Raw genomic sequence first — 19351 nt, forward strand, 5'->3', positions numbered from 1 at the left:
ATGTTTCTGCTGCTGAAACTCTTGAGACTGCTGTTGCTGTGTGGGTGTAACATTCCATTCACATCTACCATGGCATGATATTTATAGTGGAATGATAGTTCTCCGAGGACAAGCAGGCTGCTTGTTCTCACTGATGGGTGACGTCCACGGCAGCCCCTCCAATCGGAAACTTCACTAGCAAAGGCCTTTGCTAGTCCTCACGCGCCCATGCGCGGCCGTCTTCCCGCCCGAACCGGCTCGTGTTTGTCAGTCTTCTTTTGTCCGCGCTCGGTACGGTCGTGTTTTCGCCGTGTCGGGCCCCGCAAAGTCGACCTCGCGCGTTCGTCGTGTTTAAAAAAAAAAAAAAAAAAACATTCTGTGTGGAAAAAGACTCTTTGGTCTTTTTTCCCCCCGCTATTTTCAGCTTTTTCGCCCCGGTAAGTTTTCTTTCGTTGTCGGGGTGGGCCGCTTTTAGGCCTCGGGTCGAAGTTTTCTTCCCCTTGTTTTTTCGGTGCCTTTTCCGCCATTTCGACTTTTGATCTCGCCGGCGTGATTTTTCCGCCCATGACATCGAAGTCTCCCAGCGGCTTCAAGAAGTGCACCCAGTGCGCCCGGGTCATCTCGCTCACTGACAGGCACGCGTCGTGTCTTCAGTGCTTGGGGGCTGGGCACCGCCCGCAGGCCTGTAGTCTGTGTTCCCTTTTGCAAAAGCGGACTCAGGTAGCGAGATTGGCCCAGTGGAACGTTTTGTTCTCGGGCTCTTCGTCGGCATCGGCACCGGGGGTATCGAGTGCATCGACGTCTTCAGCGTCCAGAGCTTCATCCTCGGCCGCCAGTTCATCGAGTGCATCGAGGCATCGGCCCTCTGCATCGGCGCTGAGACATCAGACAGCTGCATCGACGTCGGTGGTACCGGGACCTCGTCGGCTGATGTCGTCGGACGGTGGTGCTTCGTCTGGAGTGCAGGTGAGGGCTGTCCATTCCCCTGCTGGTGGCGGTGAGCCTTCGGGTGGGTCTCCACCTACCCTGAGGGCTCCTGCGGTACAGCCCCCCCGAGACCGACCTCCTTCGGCCTCGGCCCCGAGGAAGCGACGGCTGGATTCTACGTCCTCCTCGTCGGTGCCGGGAAGCTCCGGTGACATGCTTCGTTCCAAGAAGTCGAAGAAGCATCGTCATCGGTCTCCTTCCCGTGTCGGCACCGAGAGCTCTGGGTCGCCGAGGGAGTCGGCACCCAGCAGGCATCGGCACCGAGAGGACCGCTCACCCTCTGTTCAGGAGGTGTCGATGCGCTCCACTCTGGACAGCCCGGAACAGCCTCCACGCCCGGAACAGGTTCTGACGTCGACGCCTGCATCGACCTCCATGCCTTTCTCTGCAGCCGCTCTGAACGAGAGCCTCCGGGCCGTTCTCCCAGAGATTCTGGGAGAGCTGTTGCGCCCTACCCCTCCGGTACCGGCGGTGCTTGCGCCACCGGTACCGTCGAGCGTGGCGCCGGCTGGCCCATCGCCCGAGGTGAGGTCTACGACGTCGGTGCCGCGTGCAGTACCGGCTGCCGTCGCCTCCCAGGAAGGCTCCCCGACTACGTCGGCGGAGGAAGCTTCGCCGATGCGGGCGAGGGAGTCTACCTCTCGACGCCCCCATCGTGGACGTGGCGCCACAGAGTCGAGTCGGGCGAGGTTGCAGACACAGGTCCGTGAACTTGTGTCTGACACCGAGGGTGAGGCCTCGTGGGAAGAGGAAGAAGACCCCAGATATTTCTCTGACGAGGAGTCTGAAGGTCTTCCTTCCGATCCCACTCCCTCTCCTGAGAGACAGCTTTCTCCTCCCGAGAGTCTGTCTTTTGCTTCCTTTGTCCGGGAGATGTCTACGGCCATCCCCTTCCCGGTGGTTGTGGAGGATGAGCCCAGGGCTGAAATGTTTGAGCTCCTGGACTATCCTTCTCCACCTAAGGAAGCGTCCACTGTACCCATGCACCATGTCCTAAAAAAGACATTGCTGGCGAACTGGACCAAGCCTTTAACTAATCCCCACATTCCCAAGAAGATCGAGTCCCAGTACCGGATCCATGGGGACCCAGAGCTGATGCGCACTCAGTTGCCTCATGACTCTGGAGTTGTGGATCTGGCCCTAAAGAAGGCTAAGAGTTCTAGAGAGCATGCTTCGGCGCCCCCGGGCAAAGACTCTAGAACCTTAGACTCCTTTGGGAGGAAGGCCTACCATTCCTCTATGCTCGTGGCCAAAATTCAGTCCTACCAGCTCTACACGAGCATACACATGCGGAACAATGTGCGGCAGTTGGCGGGCTTGGTTGATGCGCTCCCCCCTGAGCAAGCCAAGCCTTTTCAGGAGGTGGTCAGGCAGCTGAAGGCGTGCAGAAAATTCCTGGCCAGAGGGGTGTATGACACCTTTGATGTTGCGTCCAGGGCCGCTGCTCAAGGTGTGGTGATGCGCAGGCTCTCATGGCTGCGTGCCTCCGACCTGGAGAATAGAATCCAGCAGCGGATTGCGGACTCGCATTGCCGTGCGGATAATATCTTTAGAGAGAAAGTCGAACAGGTGGTAGAGCAGCTCCACCAGCGGGACACCGCATTCGACAAGTTCTCCCGCCGGCAGCCTTCAGCCTCTACCTCTACAGGTAGAAGATTTTTTTGGGGAAGGAAGACTGTTCCCTACTCTTCTGGCAAGCGTAGGTACAATCCTCCTTCACGACAGCCTGCGGCCCAGGCTAAGCCCCAGCGCGCTCGCTCTCGTCAGCAGCGTGCGCCTCAGCAAGGCCCCTCGGCTCCCCAGCAAAAGCAAGGGACGAGCTTTTGACTGGCTCCAGCAGAGCATAGCCGACATCCAAGTGTCAGTGCCGGGCGACCTGCCAGTCGGAGGGAGGTTGAAAGCTTTTCACCAAAGGTGGCCTCTCATAATCTCCGATCAGTGGGTTCTCCAAATAGTCCGGCAAGGATACACCCTCAATTTGGCCTCAAAACCTCCAAATTGTCCACCGGGAGCTCAGTCTTACAGCTTCCAGCACAAGCAGGTACTTGCAGAGGAACTCTCCGCCCTTCTCAGCGCCAATGCGGTCAAGCCCGTGCCATCCGGGCAAGAAGGGCTGGGATTCTATTCCAGGTACTTCCTTGTGGAAAAGAAAACAGGGGGGATGCGTCCCATCCTAGACCTAAGGGCCCTGAACAAATATCTGGTCAAAGAAAAGTTCAGGATACTTTCCCTGGGCACCCTTCTCCCCATGATTCAGCAAAACGATTGGCTATGCTCTCTGGACTTGAAGGATGCCTATACACACATCCCGATACTGCCAGCTCACAGGCAGTATCTGCGATTTCAGCTGGGCACACGTCACTTCCAGTACTGTGTGCTACCCTTTGGGCTCGCCTCTGCGCCCAGGGTGTTCACAAAGTGCTTGGCTGTAGTAGCAGCGGCACTTCGCAGGCTGGGGGTGCACGTGTTCCCATATCTCGACGATTGGCTGGTGAAGAACACATCCGAGGCAGGAGCCCTGCAGTCCATGCAGATGACTATTCGCCTCCTGGAGCTACTGGGGTTTGTGATAAATTATCCAAAGTCCCATCTTCTCCCAGTGCAGAGACTCGAATTCATAGGAGCTCTGCTGGATTCTCGGACGGCTCGCGCCTATCTCCCAGAGACGAGAGCCAACAACTTGTTGTCCCTCGTCTCGCGGGTGCGAGCGTCCCAGCAGATCACAGCTCGGCAGATGTTGAGATTGCTGGGCCACATGGCCTCCACAGTTCATGTGACTCCCATGGCCCGCCTTCACATGAGATCTGCTCAATGGACCCTAGCTTCCCAGTGGTTCCAGGCTGCTGGGGATCTAGAAGACGTAATCCACCTGTCCACGAGTTTTCTCGAATCCCTGTATTGGTGGACGATTTGGTCCAATCTGACTCTGGGACGTCCCTTCCAAATTCCTCAGCCTCAAAAAGTGCTGACCACGGATGCGTCTCTCCTGGGGTGGGGAGCTCATGTCGAGGGGCTTCACACCCAAGGAAGCTGGTCCCTCCAGGAACGCGATCTGCAGATCAATCTTCTGGAGTTACAAGCGATCTGGAACGCTCTGAAGGCTTTCAGAGATCGGCTGTCCCACCAAATTATCCAAATTCAGACAGACAACCAGGTTGCCATGTACTACGTCAACAAGCAGGGGGGCATCGGATCTCGCCCCCTGTGTCAGGAAGCCGTCAGCATGTGGCTGTGGGCTCGCCGTCACGGCATGGTGCTCCAAGCCACATATCTGGCAGGCGTAAACAACAGTCTGGCCGACAGGTTGAGCAGGATTATGCAACCTCACGAGTGGTCGCTCAATTCCCGTATAGTGCGCCAGATCTTCCAGGTGTGGGGCACCCCCTTGGTAGATCTCTTCGCATCTCGAGCCAACCACAAAGTCCCTCAGTTCTGTTCCAGGCTTCAGGCCCACGGCAGACTGGCATCGGATGCCTTCCTCCTGGACTGGGGGGAGGGTCTGCTGTATGCTTATCCTCCCATACCTCTGGTGGGGAAGACTTTGTTGAAACTCAAGCAAGACCGAGGCACCATGATTCTGATTGCTCCTTTTTGGCCGCGTCAGATCTGGTTCTCTCTCCTTCTGGAGTTGTCCTCCGAAGAACCGTGGAGATTGGAGTGTTTTCCGACCCTCATCACACAGGACGAAGGGGCGCTTCTGCATCCCAACCTCCGGTCCCTGGCTCTCACGGCCTGGATGTTGAGAGCGTAGACTTTGCCTCTTTGGGTCTGTCAGAGGGTGTCTCCCGTATCTTGCTTGCTTCCAGGAAAGATTCCACCAAGAGGAGTTACTTCTTTCTGTGGAGGAGGTTTGCCGTCTGGTGTGACAGCAAGGCCCTAGATCCTCGCTCTTGTCCTACACAGACCCTGCTTGAATACCTTCTGCACTTGTCTGAGTCTGGTCTCAAGACCAACTCCGTAAGGGTTCACCTTAGTGCAATCAGTGCAAACCATTACCGTGTGGAAGGTAAGCCGATCTCAGGACAGCCTTTAGTTGTTCGCTTCATGAGAGGTTTGCTTTTGTCAAAGCCCCCTGTCAAGCCTCCTACAGTGTCATGGGATCTCAATGTCGTTCTCACCCAGCTGATGAAACCTCCTTTTGAGCCACTGAATTCCTGCCATCTGAAGTATTTGACCTGGAAGGTCATTTTCTTGGTGGCAGTTACTTCAGCTCGTAGAGTCAGTGAGCTTCAGGCCCTGGTAGCCCAGGCCCCTTACACCAAATTTCATCATAACAGAGTAGTCCTCCGCACTCACCCTAAGTTCCTGCCAAAGGTTGTGTCGGAGTTCCATCTGAACCAGTCAATTGTCTTGCCAACATTCTTTCCCCGTCCTCATTCCTGCCCTGCTGAACGTCAGCTGCACACATTGGACTGCAAGAGAGCATTGGCCTTCTATCTGGAGCGGACACAGCCCAACAGACAGTCCGCCCAATTGTTTGTTTCTTTTGATCCCAATAGGAGGGGAGTGGCTGTGGGGAAACGCACCATATCCAATTGGCTAGCAGATTGCATTTCCTTCACTTACGCCCAGGCTGGGCTAGCTCTTGAGGGTCATGTCACGGCTCATAATGTTAGAGCCATGGCTGCGTCGGTAGCCCACTTGAAGTCAGCCTCTATTGAAGAAATTTGCAAAGCTGCGACGTGGTCATCTGTCCACACATTCACATCTCATTACTGCCTGCAGCAGGATACCCGACGCGACAGTCGGTTCGGGCAGTCAGTTCTTCAGAACCTGTTTGGGCTTTAGGATCCAACTCCACCCCCCGAGGGCCCTGTTTGTTCTGTTCCAGGCTGCACTCTCAGTTAGTTGGTAAATTTTTTAGGTCAATCTCAGTTATGTCCTCGCCGTTGCGAGGCCCAATTGACCATGGTTGTTGTTTTGAGTGAGCCTGGGGGCTAGGGATACCCCATCAGTGAGAACAAGCAGCCTGCTTGTCCTCGGAGAAAGCGAATGCTACATACCTGTAGAAGGTATTCTCCGAGGACAGCAGGCTGATTGTTCTCACAAACCCGCCCGCCTCCCCTTTGGAGTTGTGTCTTCCCTTGTCTTTGTCTTGCTACATACGGGACTGACGAACACGAGCCGGTTCGGGCGGGAAGACGGCCGCGCATGCGCGGTGCGCATGGGCGCGCGAGGACTAGCAAAGGCCTTTGCTAGTGAAGTTTCCGATTGGAGGGGCTGCCATGGACGTCACCCATCAGTGAGAACAATCAGCCTGCTGTCCTCGGAGAATACCTTCTACAGGTATGTAGCATTCGCTTTACTTGATAACATGGTAGGATTTCAAGGGCACCTTAAAAAAGTAATTTTTAAGCAATATTGTCTGTTCTTTTACACTAGTAATAGCATCAGATAAGAACCAGTGTTAAAAACGTGAAAACATTTTGTTTATGTTGATTACTAGTTTTATGCTCTATTCTACCCTGAAACCCTGACAGCGGGGTTGGGTTACACAGAGGCATATTTTCAAAGCACTTAGCCTTCCAAAGTTCCATAGGTTTCTATGGAACTTTGGAAGGCTACGTGCTTTGAAAATGAGCCCCACAGTGTCCTGGAATGATCTCACACACACTGCCCTGTGATCATCCCAGCATATGCAACAAAGGCAATGCCCCTGAAACAAAGGGAAACTGAAACCAGGAAGCATTCATATCTATCTTGTCCTTTGTTTTCTCTCCCTATGCACATCTGCGACAGACCTACAACTGTTGAAAATATGAAAAGAATTGATGGGGTGTCCGAAGCAAAGTCTTCCATGTTGGCTCCTCTTTTAGAAGTTATCAAGGAGTTCTGTCTTTCTAATGATATGCCGGTAAGTTTGGTACTCCGAAACAAATAAAAAAAACCCCAAAACATTTAAAAAGTATAACAGACTAAACCCTCAGTTTAATATTTGTATATAGTATAAAATAAAATAAAATATTGACACCAGGGCTGCTGAGAGACTAACCGGGCCCGGGGCAGGTCTGCTGTCCCCCGATCGCTGCCACCCCTTCACTGATCGCTGCCACTCCCATCTGTCTCCCTCCCTAATAACTGCCACCCCCGCCAGCAGAAGACGTCTTCCTCCATCGCTGACTGCCTTCTCCTCTGTCTGCTTTTCCTCTCAGGGCATTCTTGGTTTCAAAACTGAGCATGCGTGCCTGAGAGGAAAAGCAGCCGCTCAGCAATGGACAGAAGAGCAACACTGGAGGAAGCTCCAGGTCCTCTCCAGCCTCCAAGGGGGACCCGGCACCGGAGTTTTCTCTCTCCTGCTCCTGTCAGGACACGATCACTCGGGTCCCAACAGGAGAGAGAGAGACAGACCCCAGCGCCGGGCACCCCTTGGAGGCCCGGGCCTGGGGAATTTTGCCCTCCCCCCCCCCCCCCCCCGGCCCAGATTGACACTCATTTTTCATGTTTAATCTTTTCTGATTGTAGTTCTACCAATTGCAATGTTAGTACTCCCCTTTTTGCTTTTGTAAATTTTACTCCATTTTTATTTAGTGTGTGTAAGGGCGTGTGCATGTGAATAATAAAGGCGAGGGAACAAATTAAAATAAACATAAACAAACATCTTTTATACCCATAGTATAAAATAAAATAAAAGTTCATCATGCACCTGCTTTTAAACCTTCATTATCCCAATTGCAGAGGACTTACAAACAAGTCTGTACATACATCCAGTTTCTCATACACCTGCACGCAACTATGGAATGAATTACCGATTGCCATAAAAACAACACACGACCTGACAACCTTCCAAAAGTTATTAAAGACCTACTTATTCAAAAAGGCGTACAATAAAGATTCCCCATAACGATCTGACTTCCTAATTATTCCAATCACAACTATTAAGGAACCCTCCTATCTGTTCATCCTAATTACATCCTCACGACTGAATATTATATCTTGTCCTGATATCATTATGTTATGTTGATCTTTTAATCCACTTCCAATCCAATATGATTACTTATGCACTCTTATTTGTAATAATTGTAAAATTATTATTTCATTAATATGATTGCTTTGATATTCTATGTACCCATCTGTATCTATATTTTGACATTCTTATCCTATAATGTGTACATGTTGCTATAACATTTTGTAAGCCACATTGAGCCTGCAACTAGGTGGGAAAATGTGGGATACAAGTGCAGCAAATAAATAAATAAATAGTGATGGCTTTGTACATAAATACCTCCCAGATCAGCAACATATTTTTATTGGCTGTTGAAATGTATTACAACTAAAAAGACTTTTTTTTTTCTCAAAGAGGATGTTATTTTCCTAGTATAGCATTTTCCTACTTTTTGAAGTCTGGGTTCAACAGGTAGTGTGGACATTTTGAGGAAGAATGAAGGAAACACTAAAAGCCCCACTAGTCCATCTTTAAATCTGAAAACAAAAGGAGAGAGAGGTGAAGGCACATCTGAACCCCTCACAAATGGACATAAGAACATAAGAATTGCCATACTGGGTCAGACCAATGGTCCTGGTCCATCTAGCCCAGTACGCTGATTCCAACAGTGTGCAAGCCCCAGGTCACAAGTACCTGGCAGAAACCCAAATAGTGGCAACATTCCATGCTACCAATCCTAGGGCAAGCAGTGGCTTCTCCATGTCTGTCTCAATAGCAGACTATGAACTTTTCCTCCAGAAACTTGTCCAAACCTTTTTTTAACCCAGATACGCAAACTGCTGTTACCGTATCCTCCAGCAGCGAGTTCCAGGGCTTAACTATTCTTTGAATGTAAAAATATTTCCTTCTATTTGTTTTAAAAGTTTCCATGTAGTTTCATCGAGTGTCCCCTGGTCTTTGTACTTTTTGAAAGAGTGAAAAATCAATTCACTTCTACCCATTCTACACCACTCAGAATTTTGTAGACCTCAATCATATCCCCCCTCAGCCGTCTCTTTTCCAAGCTGAAGAGCCCTAACCTCTTCAGCCTTTCCTCATATGGGAGTAGTTCCATCCCCTTTATTCATTTAGTTGCTCTTCTGTGAACCTTTTCTAAGTCTGCTATATCTTTTTTGAGATATGGCGACCAGAATTAAACACAATTCTCAAGTTGAGGTCGCATCATGGAGCGATACAGAGGCATCATAATATTCTTGGTCTTATTTTGCATCACTTTCCTAATAATTCCTAACATCCTGTTTCCTTTTTTGGCCACTGGGCAGAAGATTTCAGCGTATTGTCTACAATGACACCTAGATCTTTTTCTTGAATGCTGAGTCCTAAGGCAGACCCTATCATTAGGTAACTATGATTCAGATTATTCTTCCCATTGTGCATCACTTTGCGTTTGTCCACATTAAATTTCATCTGCCATTTGGATGCCCAGTCTTTCAGTTTCGTAAGGTCTTCCTGCAATTTTTCACAATCTACATGTGTTTTGACAACTTTGAATATTTTTGTGTCACCCCAAATTTAATCACATCACTTGTCATTCGTTTTCCAGATCATTTATAGATATGTTAAATACCACTGGTCCCAGTATAGATCCCTGTGGCACTCCACTATTCACCCTTCTCTGTTGAGAAAAATGTCCATTTAACCCTACCCTCTGTTTTCTATCCAATAACCAATTCCTAATCCATAGAAGGACATTGCCTCCTATCCCTTGACTTTTTAATTTTCTCAGGAGTCTCTCATGATAAGCTTTGTCAAAAGCTTTCAGAAAATACAGATACACTACATCAACCGATTCACTTTTATCCACATGTTTATTTACAGCTTCAAAGAAATGAAGCAAATTGGTGAGGCAAGATTCCCTTCGCTGAATCCATGCTGACTCTATACCATTAAAACATGTTTGTCTATGTGTTCTGTAATTTTTTTCTTTATAATAATTTCCACTATTTTCCCTGGCACTGAAGTCAGGTTTACTAGTCTGTAATTTCCCAGATCACTCCTGGAATCCTTTAAAAAAATTTATTTATTTACTGATATGTTTGACAATTATTACACAAACAAATTACACTTGTAAAAGGAAAACAGCACATACTGTTCTAGAAACAAGATTTCAAACTTTAAATTAGGAAAAATCTGTTCATCAGACCACAAAATAGTGGAGCAGAGTTATTAAACTAATATTGGAGATACATAAGAAGAATAAACAAATTAAGTGGAATAGGCCATACATGAAATCCTACCACTCTTAGAAACTTATTGCTTCACTTGCTCTTATTCTGAACTATGGAGATCCATTTCAAGTCCAAAAAAAGACTTCAACTGAGATGGTTCATAAAAAACATTTAACACTGAGATATTTTATTAAACACTTGCAAGGATATGATTAGAGAATGACACAGGGACAAAGTTTGTCCCCGCCCTGTCCCCGTGGGTTCTGTCTCCGTCCCCGCCCCGTCCCCGTGGGTTCTGTCTCCGTCCCCGCCCCGTCCCCGTGGGTTCTGTCTCCGTCCCCGCCCCGTCCCCGTGGGTTCTGTCTCCGTCCCCGCCCCGTCTCCGTGGGTTCTGTCTCCGTCCCCACCCTGTCCCCATGGGTTCTATCTCCGTCCACGCCCCATCCCCGCAGGCCCTGTCTCCATCCTCGCCCCGTCCCTGTCCATGGGGTTTCTGTCCTCATCTACAGAAGCCTTGAACACTTATGATTTTATATTTAAATCTTTTTATTAAAGTATAAAAAGGAACAATATGCTGTGCAACTGTTCTGTAAGAATTACAAATAGAAAACAATAATAACAATGAGCAGCTATAATAACCCTCCTTCCCACCACCACCCTATACCCTTCCAACTAGAAAATGACACGGGGAAAAAGTTTGTCCCCATCCCCATGGGACCTGCCCCTTCCCCGTCCCCATGAGCTCTGTCCCTATCCCCGCGGTTGCTGTGGTTCCCCTTCCCCGTGTCATTCTCTAGATATGATAATAAAAATGAAGTACTAATGTCCTTAATTTGTTGTCTAAGTACAAAGAAACATTTACGCCTGTCTTGTATCTTTTTAGCAACATCAGGGTACATCTATATTTTCTGATCGAAAAAAGATCTTTAGATTTCTTGAAATATAGCCTCAAGTCCTACAGATCTTGTTCAAATACAAACATCACTAACAAGGTTGACGTATCAATCACTTCAGTTGTTGTTTGCTCAAGAAAGGCAGTCAAATCATTTATATCAGGAACCATTTCTTCTACTCCCACGTTATTCAATGCTTCATTCTGAACAAGATTACCCTTATCTTCCTCTTTCAAGGGTCTGTTACTTGGGTTATTTTTAGAGGAACCAGAAGGAAGATAATAAACCTTAGCCAAAGACGGAATATCATTTGATGAGTATTTCAAAATTTCACATAAGTATTTTTTATGGTTTATCTTTTTTATTGAAGACAAATTATCCTGTACAAAAAAATACTAAGCGATATTGTACACACAGATTTGTAAGTCTATATCACAACAGGAACAAAAAACATCAACCATGTCCACAACGTAATACAGTTTTTTAATAAATTCCCCTACCTCCCCAGACAACCCCCTACCACCCCTCCCTTCCTCCCTCCCCCCCCCCCAATTTACCAAAAGTCCCTCCCTCCCTTTTTAAAATCCTCCCCCTCCCCCAACCCTTCTTTATGCATTGCCTGGGAAACTATTAAAAGTTCAGCAACCTACTCCTGGCAGCTGGGATCAGTGTACCTAATAATGGGTGCCAAGTATCTAGAAACCGCAGACCAGGTCCAGAGTTAAAGTCATGCACCCCCATCCTTTCGACTCTCAACAGCAGGATCATACGAGTCCGCCACTGGGAATAGGATGGATAATTATAGGATACCCACTCAGACAGGATCACTTGCATGGCAACTACTATGGTCTTGTGCACAAAAGCTGTAAATCCTTTCGGTATTGGTCGGACGAGTACAGTGTGGCCCAGCAACAAACCTGGGTCATATTTCCACCTGGTCTGCCAAATATGAGACACATAGTGTATTAACTGCTTCCAATAGTTGACAATGCCCCTGCACCTCCAGAGCATATGCCCCAGAGAAGCTCCAGGTTCCTTACATTTGGTGCACTCCCCCCCCCCCCCCACGGAGAGATCCCCATATGGAAAGCCCTCCTAGGAGGAATGTACAGTCTAAGTGCCACTTTGTACTGAGTTTCCCAGTGCGAAACCATAGAAGTGTGTTTCCTTAAAGTCAAAACATGGGTTTTCAACTGAGATATTGTAAAATCCATCGGAATGTCCTGCTTCCACTGGGATAACAACTTGACATAATCAGGTTCTTGCACTGTGTCTCTAATGTGCCTATGGTAAAACTTGAGCGGCACTTGCTGTTGCGCTGCTAAGGAAAATGCTGAGGCCAGTTCTTCCTGAATGTCTTCCGCTAAATCCTCCCAGGGCAAGGACTGGATATAGTGCTTTAACTGACTGTAGTGAAACTCGTCCGAAGGGGGCAGACCAAATTCCGCCTGGAGCTCCTGGAATGACTTTATCCGTCCTTCTAGAGAGACTACATGCAATAAGTATATCATCCCTTTCTGCTTCCACCTTTGGAAAACTGGATATAAAATGCCTGGTGGAAAAGCAGGGTTTTCACAAATCGATAGAAACGGGGTAGTTTTTGCAGAGAATTGATGCAATTTACAGACCCATTGCCATACAGCTTTCGCCGACCTCAAAATTCCTGTATTTTGCAGTATATATGGCAAGGGAGGCCCTGCTGTATGCAGGTAGTTACTAAAATGTGTTTCGAGATACAGATGCATTTCTATGGAAGTGGCTGTATATTCCTGGGTTCCACGGAACCAGTCATTGATATGTCGCATTCCGCTTGCCACTGTCATATACTTGATATTTAATAGTCCCAGGCCTCCATACTCCACTGGAACACTTAATGCGTAATATGACAGACGTGGCCTTTTCTTCTTCCATAAAAATTTTTGCACCATTTTTATCAGCTTCTGCTCATCAGATTTTTTTAGAAACAATGGGAGTGACTGAAATGTGTAGAGCCATCTGGGGGCCATAACCATGTTGAACAGCGCAATCCTTCCCATCAGAGAAAGTGGCAACGGCCCCCAGGCCTCCAACTGTCTATTAATGTCTCGCAATAATCTCTGCACATTTTGCGCATATAGTTGTGATAAATCCCTAGTGATGGTGATTCCCAAGTATTTCAAGGAGGTCTGTGTCCATTGGATGGGGAAGCTCCCCAGCCAGGTTATTGGTTCTTCTGACAACACCGGTAGGGCTATAGATTTATGTAAATTTAAACGAAACCCAGAGTATCTCCCGTACTGCTCAATTAACTGCAGCAAATTTGTTAAAGTCTTAGCGGGCTCTCTCAAAATTACTAATAAATCATCTGCATAAGCTAGAATCCTAATATCCTTTCCTGCCAGATTAACCCCCTGGAGGTCTGGGGCTGAGGAGACCTTCCGCAGCAACGGTTCCAAGGACAATATAAATAATAAGGGGGACAAGGGACAACCCTGTCGTGTACCCCGGTATATTTGGAACTCTGGCTCTCTGACTCCATTTACAAACACTCCAGCTTTAGGTTGACAATAAAGTGCCTGAACTGCATGCGTGAACCACCCCTCTATACCCATGGCAGCCAGGGTCTGGTACATGAACTCCCACCCCACCTGGTCAAAAGCCTTTTCGGCATCTAAACTCAAGAGCAGGGTGGAGGCCCCAAGCTGTTGGCTGGCCGCCATAGCCATCAAGGTCTTCCTGATATTATGAACCGAATGGTGGCCCCTAACAAACCCAACCTGCTCTTGACGTATCAGGAATGGTAGATATTCTGCCAAACGCTCAGCCATCAGCTTTGCCAATATTTTAGTGTCAACGTTTAGCAATGAAATTGGTCGGTAAGATTCAACATTATCCAAAGGCTTCCCTGGCTTGGGGATTAAGGTTATGAGCGCTGAGTTGGCATGCCTCGGAAATTCTTTTTTCCCCACCACCTCCTGATAATATTCCAGTAAAGATGCTAGGGCCTCCCCTGACAGTATTTTATAATACTCCCCTGAAAATCCATCTGGGCCTGGGGCAGACCAAAGCTTTAACTTTTTAATCACACCTTGCAGTTCTAACATTGTTATCGGTTTGTTCAGGTTCTCCAATTGCTCCCCTGTTAGTCTTGGGAGCCCAATCTGGGTCAGATGTTCCTGCATCTCTTGTGCCGAGGGAGTCACCCTGGATTTATATAATGTTTTAAAGTACTCTGTAAAGGCCTGCCCGATCTTTCGACTATCTGTTATTAGGTTCCCTTTTGCATCTCTCAGTGCAGTCACTGTCCTTGGGGCTCCCGAATTTCTAATCAGCCTACCTAACATTCTGCCTGCCCGGTTACCAAACCTCTGCAACTTATATTTGTAAAACAGGGCAGACTTCATCTCCTTTTCATGTAATAAGCTATTTAACGCCGCCTGGGTGGCTTTTAGATTCTCTAAGTTAACTGGTGTGGGGTGGTGAAGAGGTATTCTTTTTGCCTTTTGCAACTGGCGCTCCAAATTCAGGATGCCTGCCGCCTTCTTCCTATTTTCATACTACAGTAGGCTATAATGGCACCCCGCAGGACCGCCTTCGAGCCATCCAGAACAACTCAGGCTGATGAACAGCATGCCAGTGATTATATTCTATTTAGTGTTCCCAACTTTGTTGTACGTGCGCCCGTAATTGTAAATCTTGGTGGAGGCCCACTGGGTATCTCCACCCCCTACCTCCCCCAGCCGCCGCAGAGTTAACAAGGTCTAACCACACCATAGCATGATCTGCTACTTCCTCTGGGCCTATAGATGCTGCAGCTACTAGGTGGAATAAGGAGCGAGCAAACAGAATATAGTCAATTCTGGCAATTGTGCCATGGGCCCTCGACCTGTGCGTGTAATCTTTCTCTCCAGGGTGGAATATCCTCCACGGGTCTACCAGGTCGAGGGTTCTATTAAATGTCTGAAATTCTTTGGCCCGCGTTCCTCTGTACTGAGAATCTTTTGCACTGGAGCAATCCTGCCTCGGGTCCAAGACCGCATTAAAGTCTCCCACTACAATCAAATCCCCACTATTACTCTGTAGGCATTTCCCAGCTAAGTTGGTAAGGAAGGCCGGATTATGGTTGTTAGGTCCATAGAGGACCAATAGCAAAATGACTCTACCAGACAACCATATTTTTAGCAATATGTGATCCCCCTGGGCCCCTTTGTCAATTACAGCTGCTTTATATGGGAGCCCCTTTCGAAACAGCACCACCACCCCTCCTTTACGTCTCTGGGATGACGCCGCAAATACCTCCCCCACCCAATATTTTTGCAGCTTAGAGTGTTCTAAGTCTGTGAGGCGTGTTTCCTGCAAACATGCAATATCAGCTCTGTGTCTCTTAAGTGCTGAAAGAATCTTGGATCTTTTGATTGGAGAACTGATACCACCTACGTTCCAAGATACAATTCTAGTGGTCATCCCTGGAACCTCCCGCTCCCATTGGCCATACACTCCTGGAATGCTGCAAGTCCCTCCAGCCCCAGATCCACCCTCTGCAGACAAAACTCCAGCAGATCACTTTTTAAGCCTGCATGATACTGCCCCTTACACTGTCGATACATAACCCTAATCCCATAGCAAACCAATATTCCCACAGAAACCATAAGCCATTTACCCCAACCCCCCTTATTTCCCCCCCTCAAAACTAACCCATTTGCCATATTCCCAGACCGAAACCGGGAATTAGCAATAGAGCACCTAACGTGTCAGGAGCCCTCTACTCCTGCCTACTGAAAACATTTTTATAGCTATTACTGCTACAGAAAGAAAATGAAAACATTTTGAAACCTATTCTCCAATAGGGTTTACCATTGTTCTCAGTCTCCTTCCAGGATACCTTGATCCTGGAGCTTAATTTTTGCATCTTCCAGTGACTTAAACACTTTCCATTGCCCATGCACCAGCACTTTCAGTGCCACTGGGTATTGTAGAACAAAACGAATTTGTTTCTGGACCAATGCAGTGCATAATGGATGAAATTTACGTCGCCGCTCCTGGACACCTGATGAGTAGTTTTGAAATATCAGGACTTGGCGACCTTCATGTTTCAAATCTCCTCTGCGGATCTTAAACCCCTGCAGCACTTCCAACTTATGCCGGTAGTTGAGGAGCCGCGCCACCACCACTCTAGGTCTTTCCTGATTTTCCCTGTTACGGCCCACGTGGTGCGCTCGTTCAATTACCAGGGGCCCGAAGCCATCCGACAAGGCCAGCTCCTTTGATAACCACTCCATGAGCCAGTCAACCAAGTTTTTTTCAGGTACTTTTTCTGAAAGGCCCACGATGCGCACGTTGTTCCTGCAGGAGCGATTTTCAAGATCTTCTAATTTGTCCATGTGTTCCTGGAGCTGCCTTTTAATCTCCCGCAGGTCCATACTATAGCCCTGGGAATCATCTTCCAGGGCAGATACCCTGGTCTCCAAATCCTCCGTTCAGGTCCCTAAACCTTCCAGCTTCGTTTGATAAGAGTCCAACTTTTAATCCAGAGCGTCCCACTTGGGTTGCCAAGCATTTGCCACCGCAAGCGTTAACTGCTCGAGCTGCGCCGCTGTGAATATTTGGTTCGCCGAGAGCGGATCGTCCGCCATCTTGGATTCCGTTGCTGGCGCTTTACTCTTTTCCTTTTCTTTTTTCCTGATACGCAACGCCATTCCAGTAGGGGATTGTTTAAGGTATTTGTCCATATGATATATAGAGCTCAGGTTTCCTTTTTCTACTTGTGATTTGCAGTATTTTGAAGGTTTATGGAGTGAGGGCTCAGGAGCTGAGGCAAAGCACGTCTGCTCAGCTCATCACGTCACGTGCTCTCCCATAAGTATTTTTTAAAGGCATGTCTTGGAATAAGGCCCAAACATTTTGTAAAGTTCAAAATGCAAATTTAACCAGTGATTAAACTTTTCAAAATATTCCATCCTTCTGTGGATTAATAAATTATCTTGAATTGATGTAGAACTAACCTCTTGAACTGCTTTACTTCTTCTTTAATATGTTTGATTTGTGTTGAAAGATCTGTTTTTACATTTTCAATGTTCTCCGATAAGATGTCAATTTTACTTACAAGTGATGGCAATTCAATTGTATTCTTGGACATCAAAGCCTCCATTTTCATCTAAACCCTCCATATGCCTTCCAGCGTTACTCCATTCAAGGGCACCAGAGACCTGGCACCACTATCAGATGGAGCTCCAGCAGATACTCTTCTGAAGATAGGCTGCATCTTCCGTAGATCCCACCACTGCAGTCATGCTCTTCACTTCTGCTGGGCAAGGGGGTGGGAAGCAAACCAGAGGAGACAACGATAGATCCAGGCCCAGGTCTTCCAAAGATCTTCTGCTAATGGAGCTAATGGGCTCTCCCAACTCCAATCACAGTATTTAGGCTGGTAGCATACCACTCGATGGACTGCTGCAAAGGGGTGGACACTCGGCCAGCAGGCAATGATGATTTTCTCTTTGGTACACCTTCTCAGATGTGATGTATGTACCCTCCTAGTGGGAAGGGTGTGAATGTTGTGACCATTAAACAGCATGTATTTTGGCAGCAACTGCTACCCATTAACTGGGGCGGGGGGGGGGGGGGGGTAAACAGACAAGGAGTTCGTGAGCATTTTATAGTATCTTCTGTGGGATAATGGCATAGCATGAAGTCTACTTTGCTATACACATGCAAGTTTTGGTCTCCAGAAAAAAAAAAAGAAGTAAACACTGTGTATTTGAACGTGCTTGAAATGAGGTGTTGAGAGGAAAATAAGAAAAATAAGCTGGAGGGATATGCTAAGGTCTGAGAGGATTTAAACAAGAAAGTATTGGATGAGGGTAAGGAAACTGGTGATGCTTGGACACATCTGTAGGATGGAAGGCAGCAGGTTGTTAAAAACGGTGAAGAGCTAAAGGAATACGAAAAAAAAAGAGGAACTCCAAAAAGAATATGGCTGGATGATATCCAGAAGTGGACTGCAGTGGACATCTGAAGTGCAATATATATGGCCCTCAACTGGAAAAGACCTTGGGCAAGAAGGATGGTTTCTATCACTGGCTCCCATGGTTTGTAAGGACTGTAGAGTGCTATGATGATGATGAAGTGGGATAAGTGTTTGGGAAATTTGAACTAAGGGTTGACCAAGACTGTTTTGCCTGCCGTGCTACTCTATGGTTAGAAATTCAGATGTCTTTCATTTGAGCCCTTATTAATAATAAACCTCCCTGGCACTTGTATGGCTTGTGGCTTGATATTAAGAAATGACTTTTTCAGTTCTCTCCAGGGCATTGTAGAAGGTAAAGGTAATAGATCCTGCAATCCCCTTGGCTAAATGTTTGGATTGGAGAGCTGACTGCTAATTACCACAGTTTGTGACTCCTACCTAGCAGCCATCTCGGGGAATTGAGTAGCCTCCACCAGTACCACAGTGGATAATCCTCCAGCTCTACCACTGGATCTTAATTATTTACCAGCTTTTTTCAGAAGTTTGTTTTATGTTCACTTAAACAGGGTAGCTAAACTATCCTGTTTAGCTGAGACTACACAGCTGGAATAAGTTTCTTTACTTAACATTTTTATTTTCTGATCCTGTGCGTTTATGTATTTTCTTTAATTTGATCATGAAATTCTAATCCCCATCTTTGACTTTTAATATAATTTCAAAGTAAATGTCATATTAAAGAGAGAAGTTTTCAAAAGCCATATAGTGCATGTCTGAAATTTACCCTCCCTTTCTGTAGTGGGCAGGATATGCTACAACCATCTGGTTATGTGGGATTTTAAAAGCAGTATAGAAAGAACATGAGTAAACTAAACTAAACTTGTACTTTTGCATTATCAAAACCATGCATGTTGTTTAAAAGGGAAAAGCATATGCAGAAAAGGCAGATGTAAATCTTTGTGGGTACTTTCTGCCTAGACCAGAGGTTCACATACCCCAAGGGGTGTGCATAACCTCTACTAGTCTGATGCCCCCTCTGACGTCAACTTCCTGTTCTGGGGCAGGGAACCAGCAGAGCTGACAGCGCGCACATGGAGACTGTGGCCTTGGAACTGCTTCAGATGATTTTTGCTTCTGCTGCTGCTGGTCTGGAGAAACAATCAAATTGAAGCCCACCAGAAAAAGCAAGTGTGGGGACTATCAATACTATATACTTCTTAATGTCCCAAACATCAGAACTTAATCAAAATTTTCTCATGACTGCAATGAGATAAATGCTTTATTTGAATTCATGGGGATCATCAGATCTAACTGCAGCACATACCATATGAACAATTTTTTTCTTTCTTTTTCAAAGAAATGGTTGTGGTGCAAATCTTCATAAGATCACCCTGTTTTTGTATTTTTATATAAGAATATTTTATTATTGATTTTCTTT

At 47.1% G+C, this 19351-nt stretch overlaps 1 protein-coding gene across 1 annotated transcript in view; it reads left to right on the forward strand.

Annotated features, from left to right (window-relative positions):
* WRN (WRN RecQ like helicase) overlaps positions 1-19351 on the forward strand; it is a 442993-nt gene that overhangs the window by 335083 nt on the left and 88559 nt on the right. The window contains 1 exon segment of the mRNA XM_030194495.1: positions 6706-6820. Coding sequence (XP_030050355.1) covers positions 6706-6820 — 115 coding nt within the window.

This window comes from Microcaecilia unicolor, chromosome 2, assembly GCF_901765095.1.
Source record: "Microcaecilia unicolor chromosome 2, aMicUni1.1, whole genome shotgun sequence".
In the NCBI taxonomy this organism is placed as follows: domain Eukaryota; kingdom Metazoa; phylum Chordata; class Amphibia; order Gymnophiona; family Siphonopidae; genus Microcaecilia; species Microcaecilia unicolor.